Source organism: Sinocyclocheilus rhinocerous, unplaced genomic scaffold (assembly GCF_001515625.1).
Source record: "Sinocyclocheilus rhinocerous isolate Xijiao unplaced genomic scaffold, SAMN03320098_v1.1 scaffold513, whole genome shotgun sequence".
In the NCBI taxonomy this organism is placed as follows: Eukaryota; Metazoa; Chordata; class Actinopteri; order Cypriniformes; family Cyprinidae; genus Sinocyclocheilus; species Sinocyclocheilus rhinocerous.
Window position 1 is genome coordinate 840,658 of NW_015656019.1, and position 7,863 is coordinate 848,520.

General features: G+C 34.7%; 1 protein-coding gene and 1 pseudogene across 1 annotated transcript in view; one reads left to right on the top strand and one right to left on the bottom strand.

Moving 5' to 3' along the window:
- The window catches only part of LOC107719226 (ankyrin repeat domain-containing protein 2-like), a 3,645-nt gene extending 1,912 nt beyond the window's left edge, over positions 1-1,733 (bottom strand). Inside the window, exons 1-4 of the mRNA XM_016526600.1 lie at positions 1,665-1,733; positions 1,426-1,533; positions 851-939; positions 608-695 (exon numbers count right to left, since the gene is read on the bottom strand). Coding sequence (XP_016382086.1) covers positions 608-695; positions 851-939; positions 1,426-1,533; positions 1,665-1,733 — 354 coding nt within the window. The remainder of the gene's footprint in view (positions 1-607; positions 696-850; positions 940-1,425; positions 1,534-1,664) is intronic.
- Positions 1,734-3,537: 1,804 nt separating this feature from the next.
- Positions 3,538-7,393, top strand: LOC107719233 (lactosylceramide alpha-2,3-sialyltransferase-like; annotated as a pseudogene).
- Positions 7,394-7,863: the final 470 nt, after the last annotated feature.

Here is a 7,863-nt window from a genome sequence, read left to right on the forward strand (position 1 = left end):
CATTTTTGATTAGTAATATGCATTGCTAAGAACTTCAGTTGGACAACTTTAAAGGCGATTTTCTCAATATTTAGATTTTTTTTGCACCCTCAGATTCCAGATTTTCAAATAAATAGTTGTAGGCCAAATATTATCCTATCCTAACAAACCACACATCAATGGAACGTTTATTTATTCAACTTTCAGATGCTGTATAAATCTCAATTTCTAAAAATTGACACTTAAGACAGGTTTTGTGGTCCAGTGTCATATATATATATATATATATATATATAAACAAACAAAAATGTTCTTTTAGATAGCTGCCAAAGCAACATTTCTTATTTTTTATTTAATGTACTAAAATAAGTAAAATTGAAAAATTTATGAATTTATTAAAACTACTGTAGACATATTGAAAAACTATAACTAAAAAAGATAAAAACAAATTACCAAATCTTTGATTAAATTTAAAATGAAAATTGAAAGTACAAAAATAAAAAAATCTATATAATATATTTAATCAAAATATATATCAATGATATTAAAATAATATTAAAATATATGATATAAATAATATTAAATATTAAAATAATGCATAAAACATGTCATTTCAGACATACTGCACCTCATCACAGGTGTTTGGATCTCCTCCATCTCTCAGAAATTTCTCAACTGCTTCCATCTTTCCCTGAGCTGCTGCTTTTAAAAAGTCCCTGACACACACCAGAGATCAATTTAGATGCTTAAACACTCAAAAAAGCAAAAAGACTTATAATATTGTATAATAATACATGCAATATTCAAAGTCACATAATGACAGTAAAGATAAGAAAGGCAGATGGTTTCCCTCACCACAAGAATATCCAGCAGGTCTTTGGAAGCAGCTGTCTTATTCTTGATCTTCTTCTTTGTACACAGCCTCAGATCAGAGGAGATCTTCCTCACTCGTTCTTCTGCCTGCATTAAGAATTCCCTTCTCTTTATCACTGATTCAGTCTTCCTGCATACAGTACATGAAGTCTTCCTACAATAAAATTGGTTCACACCAATTTTATATAGCGACACTAAAAAATATAGCAACACTAAAAAATTGGTATCTATAGTTCCATGAAGAACTTTTATCATCCAAGAAACAATATATATATATATATATATATAAGTGGTACTAAAAAGGTTCTTTGGGGAACCAAAAATGGTTCTTCTATGGCATCACTAAATAGTAGTTAAGTTTTTTCTTAAATTTCTGCATTTTTTAGACCCTCAAGTAATTTTTTCTGATCTTTCTTTGTCTCATTTGGTTCAACTCCCCTTAGGAAAATGTTCAGAGGTTGCTCCTATAGATCTCTGTTATGCTTTGAGTATCGAGTTTATCTCATACTGGTCAAATGTTCATCTTTTCATTAAAAGTCCATATTTTGATCTCTCCTCGGATTGTTTACTCACCTGAATGTTTGCAACACTTTGATTGAGAGATTCATTCCCTCCTTCTACCGCCATTGAAGGTGCATCCACAACCAAAATCCCCAACTTTCGTGCCCGAGCTCGACGCTTCTAAACAATTCCAATAAAAGACAAATAAGCTTTCTCAGACAGGTATTTCTCAGACTTAATGGACATAAAATATACAGAAAATGACCAAAATAAGAAATAAATCTAATTAAAGACTTCTAAAAATCCTATACCTCCTCCCGTTTATCAAGGGCTGCTCTTTTATCAACCACAGCCGTCGCCCACAGTATGTTCTCGTCCATTATGGCAAACTAAAATATATAAAGCCAGTTAACCCAGAGTATTTGCAAGTCGCAAACTTTCACAAATAACAGCAGACCTGCCAGACTGAGATCTGAACTGGTCTTCTAGCTCACAGCAGGAATGTAAAGCCACGTCAGGCCCTGTGTGACAGCTGTGGACAGGAGCTGGATCGCACACAAACATGCGACCCGCTGCTGCCCATGAGCTCACTGTTCAGGCCGGTGCCATCCACCTCTGCAAGTCCATTTTTACAAGAATCACGGCTCAGTAAACACCCTGTTTTGGAGATTATGTTATTTATACGTGTTTCATTAGTGTCAAGTGATACCTAACCTCATAAATGCCTTCTAGTACAAAGAACGCCTGTTAACACACAATGTCCAATCACTGAACGGCATTCAGGAACATCCTGAGTGTTTGAGAGAAGGAAGGAAGGAAGAACAGAAGCACATGCTTGTGAAGGTGAGATCAAGATGACATTTTCAATAAAACCAGCATCATTTGACAAGTAAAACAAAACAAACTGTACCAATTCAGTAACAGCAAATAATAATGTGGAATACGTGACAATACTCGTAATGGTTTAATTTGTTTTTTGTTTTTTTATCAATATAGCCATGTTGTTCAAATGATCAGTCACTAAATGCTAAGAGTTGCCAGTACCGTTTTCAAGTTTAGCTCTTTTTTATTATTATTATTGAAATATTTATTGGGCAAGGAATAAAAGTGACATCATCTGTTCAAATATTTGTTTAAAACTAAAAGTAGCAATTGTGCTAAGATTACAGAATTTAGTAGTTGTAATTTTTTAAAACAATGTTTTTTTAAATAATGTATTAATTTAATAATCTGTTACTTTAATAATGTTAACTTTTTAAGCAGTAGCCGTTTTTGTTTGTTTGTTTGAAATATTATAAAGCATACAAAGAGCTACAGCTAAGAATACTAAAGTAATAATCAATGAAATCAAATGTTTTTTTGTTATGACAAAATATTATTCAAATATGTATAGCAGCCATGGTGTAAAAATAAATCCTGCTAGCAAAAATACTGAATAAAATCAAATACATCCTTTATTTTTGAACTTTCTATTAATCAAAGAATTCAGACAAAAAAATGTATCATGGTTTCGACAAAAATATTAAGCATCACATCTGTTTTCAACATAAACTATAATTTCACAATATTAGTTTTACTTTATTTTTGATCAAATAAGAGCTTAAGAGACTTCAAAAACATTTAAAAAATTCTCACTGACCCCAAACTTTTAAACTATACAGTATGTGTTTATGCCAATACATTAATTTAGTCAGATTAATTATATAAAAATACAACCTTCACCTGCACTCAAATACACTGAACAAAATTATAAACGCAACATTTTTGTTTTTGCCCCCATTTTTCATGAGCTGAACTCAAAGGCCTTCTATTGTGGCCAGCCTAAGGCACAACTGTGCAATAATCATGCTGTCTAATCAGCATCTTGATATGCCACACCTGTGAGGTGGATGGATTATCTCGGCAAAGGAGAAGTGCTCACTAACACAGATTTAGACAGATTTGTGAACAATAATTTGAGAGAAATAGGCCTTTTGTGTACATAGAAAAAGTCTTAGATCGTTGAGTTCAGCTCATGAAAAATGGGGACAAAAACAAAAGTGTTGCGTTTATATGTTACTATATAACACAAATATCTGGGTAACAAATTCCTTAAAAATACTGTGATAGAGCATGAAATCAATAAATAAAGTCAATAAAAATTATTTACTTAAGTTTATTTATTTATTTATTATTTTGGCTCTGGGCAATAGCTGTATAAAGGTCCTTTGAAACACTGCTGTTGAATGGTATCAAGCATATTCATAAACGGAAGTGGTAGACTAGATAAAGCACTGTGGTATACAAAGAGAAGCCTCTGAGACAGATAAATGATTAACTGTGAGGAGGGATCAGAACGAGACAAAACACTGCAGCGGATGAAAAGAACAAAAGCTCAGCTCATTTTCAATACAACACAGACATGTTTCTATCTCCACACCTGGGAGAAGAAGACAGCAGCTGAAATAAGAGGTAAGAAACACATATACGTAAATAAAGGCATAAAGCATTCAGATTAAATGTGCTGTGAATAAAGGTTGCAGAACACTGACACTAAAGAACAAGAAAGGAAACTATGATTCCTCGTTCAATTCATATTTCATAACTGACAGGCGTAGGTTGGGAACTGGCTTGAAAAATGGTGACTCTGAAACACTTGAGTGTTAATGATAATGACAAAGGCCGCGTTCCTCTGTTACCGGAAGCCAGCAGCTTGGAGAGCCCAACCACCCAACACAGCAGGGCAGAGTCCAGACAATTCTTCCATAGCCGGTGGGTTTGCCAGAGATAAGCACTGCGACACATGGAAACATGCTTGCCATTCACATGCTGCACTGGAGATTTCATGACCTGTACAGACACATTCCATTAAAACCGATAAAGCACAGAGCTTTTGAAACACAGTAAGAGTGTAAGCTTCATGAGACTGCTGTTTTATGATTTCAGGAGGAACAACTTCATTTTAAGCATTGCTCTGTTGTTGAGCTGTTATTCTGCAATTCTGGTTCCCGTGTATCTGCCAGCCCCAGAGCCCACCTGGACTAATGACAGTTCTGCTGAAACTCTGGTACTGTAATTCACAGATTGATTACATGAAACTAAAGGATTTTGAGTCCGTTTGAAGGACCTGCGACTTAACATCAAGGCGACTCAATATTCTACTTTGACTTTACCGCAGGATTGCGATGACTTGTAAACTGAGCTGTATACAGTACGTTTTAACTAAAATATTTTTTTAGTAGTAAACAAGTAAAGTTTATAACGTTTATTTACCCGTTTGGTTATTAAGGTGATTAGATAATCCATGTGGAGTTTACTTTTATTATGATCCCACCCCATTTTTTCTACAATTAAAAAATAATAATAAAATAAATAAATAAATAAAGCTCTTAATATTGTAAACATGTTAATTAATTTATTATTAACTAAAACACTATAGGGCTATAGAGGATTTATAGTATTGTAATAAATAACTTCATTAAATTACACAATAAATAAACATATAAATTATGATTTTTTTTCATAAAAAAATATACATTACTGTTCATAAGTTTGGGGGCAATAATATACAAATGGTTTTGAAAGAAAAATGCTCACCAATGTTGTATTTATTTCATATTTCAAAATAAAGCAAAAACAGTAAGACTGTGAAATTATAAAATATATTAAAATAAGTTTCAGTTAAAGTCATTTTCTGAACATTTCTAATTCTGTGATGGCAAAGCTGAATTTTCAGCAGCCATTGCTCCAGTTTTCAGTGTCACACGATCCTTCAAAAAATCATTCTAATATGCTGATTTGCTGTGCAAGAAACATTTATTAATATGATCAATGTTGTGCTGCTTAATTTATTTGTAAACCATAATACATATATTTTTGATGAATTCTTTGATGAATAGAAAGTTCAAAAGAACAGCATTTACTTGAAATACACATTTTGAAATACAAATACACATAAAAGCTTTTTTTAATCTTGGCCTCTTAAAAACTTTTAAAGTAGTGTATATGTAAATAAATCATGAAATGTGTCAACAAAAACAATTCATATTAACTTACTCATAATAATAATAATAATACTCCTCAATTATAAAGACACATGTTGTCAGATGTCTAAACCTGTCTCATTTGTACACACCTCAGGCTCTGCTGAATCAGTCAGCGGCTCTGCTGTCTCAGTCCTGCCGCAGCGGCTGGAGTGTGGAGAAGGTGAGGACGCTGCCTACACCTGCTGGGCTGCTGAAGATTCCCGTGTTCCTGGAGAACGGCACAGGAGACTGGGCACTGCCTCCTCCTCTGGGTCTGCAGGGTAGTGAGGAGATGGTGGCTCAGGCCCTGAAAGCCTTGCCTTATACTGCTGTACCCACTGGCCCAGAGACCTGCAGGAGATGCGTGGTGGTTGGAAGCGGTGGCATTTTACACAGCAAAAATCTTGGACCTCATATAGACCAGTAACATTATCATCAGGTTAGCTCATTAACAAACACTCATGGGTGCCAAAAATACAGTAAAACCATGAATATTCTGAAAAATTATTACAATTTAAATAACAATTTTCTATTTTAATATATATTTTTCTCATGTGATGGCAAAGCTGAAGTTTCTGCATCATTACTGCAGTCTTCAGTGTCACATGATCCTTCAGAAATTATAGTAATATGCAATGAATTATGCATATTACCTCTCCCAAACTAATTATATTGATGATAATATTTTACTCTTCATACCTACAGAGTGAACAATGCTCCAGTATTTGGATATGAAAGAGACGCTGGATCTAGGACTACCATTCGGCTCATTTATCCAGATGCATGGCTCACCTCTGTAGTAACCAAAGAGCCTTTGGTGAGTAATGTAGACTATTTTTGGGAAGGATATTCTCGTTCTAGAGAACATTTTGTTGGACAACAAACTGATGAGAAAAGATGTTGTGGTCTGTGTTCGTGAAACAGAGGAACTGTAAAATTAAAATGCTTTTGTCATCTTTTGGGAGTGCACTAGCATATAGAGTACCTTAAAGTTAACAGAAATGGCTAAAAATCCACAAAAGTAGGCTACAACTTTTAATTTATAAAATTTTCTCTGTCTGTGTCTCTTTGTAGAGTTGGTGGTCGAAATTGTGATTCTGGAAGAATGTAATAGACTCTATACCTCTTCAACCAGAAAATGTGCGCATCCTAAATCCTGAAATCATGTACAGAGCTGGACAGGTGCTGCAAACCTACGCAGAGCAACAGAAAAAGGTCAGAACTGAGATGATTTTTCAAATGTGCAAACTGAACATTTCTACTTCTGCTGTCTTTGAATTTAAAAGGTTGCTAAATAGATCATGTTGCTTCTAAAACCAATATATTGTTCTACCATTTAAAAGTTTGGGGTCAGATTATCCTCTTATGTTCACCAAGTATGAACTGTAATTTTGTGAAATATAATTAAAATTTTAATAATAATCTGTTTTCTATTTCAACATTTTAAAATATAATTCATTTCTGTAATGCAAAGCTGAACTTTAAACAGTCATTATTCCAGTCTTCGGTGTCACATGATCCTTCAGAAATCATTCTAATATGCTGATTTGCTGCTCAAGAAACATTATTATTATAAATGATGAAAACAGCCGTGTAATTTTGCCTTTTTTTCAGGATTCTTCTGCTGAACAGAAAGTTCAAAAGAACAGCATTTATTTGAAATAGAAATGTTTTGTAACTTTATAAATTCTTTACCGTCTTCACTTTTGATCAACTTAATGTTTCCTTGTAGAATAAGACTTGTTCTAAATGTTCTGCTGTTAGCATTGTTCATTTAATTCAGTTTTATATTTTGTTAGATGGTGCCGACGTTGGGTATAACGGCAGTGGTTCTGGCCCTGCAGGTGTGTGATGAGGTGAGTTTAGCTGGTTTTGGATATGACATGCAGCACCCTGGAGCTCTGCTGCATTATTACGGGTCTCCCCGCATGGACGCCATGAACACACAGGTGGTTCACGATGTCAGCGCTGAGACCATCTTACTGCGGGAGCTGGTTAAATCTGGAGCCATGCGAGACCTCATGGGTGCATTGTGATGACTACAGAAACCAGTGGCGTAGCCAGAATTGTATTTTTGGGTGGGCCTGGGCAAAAGTAAGCGGGCACTATAGCACAGGCTAACTAACGGACGGAGTCCAGTGGCGTAGCGCAAATCCGCGGACACCAACCGTGAACTCAAGGGTGGGTGAGGGGATAGGGGGTTATGTCGCAATATTGTAAATATTTGTTTTAAACCAGGAAAGCGAGCCAATTGATATCACACAAGCAACGTGCAAACTTTGTGCAAGAGTTAAACGGTGAACCTCTTAAAGGGGTCATATGATGCGATTTCAATTTTTCCTTTCTCTTTGGAGTGTTACAAGCTCTAGGTGCATAAAGAGGATCTGTAAAGTTGCAAAGAATAAAGTCTCAAATCCAAAGAGATATTCTTTATAAAAGTTAAGAGTTAACCACACCTACCTAAAACGGCTCGTTCTAACACACCCCCACATATCTACATCACTAT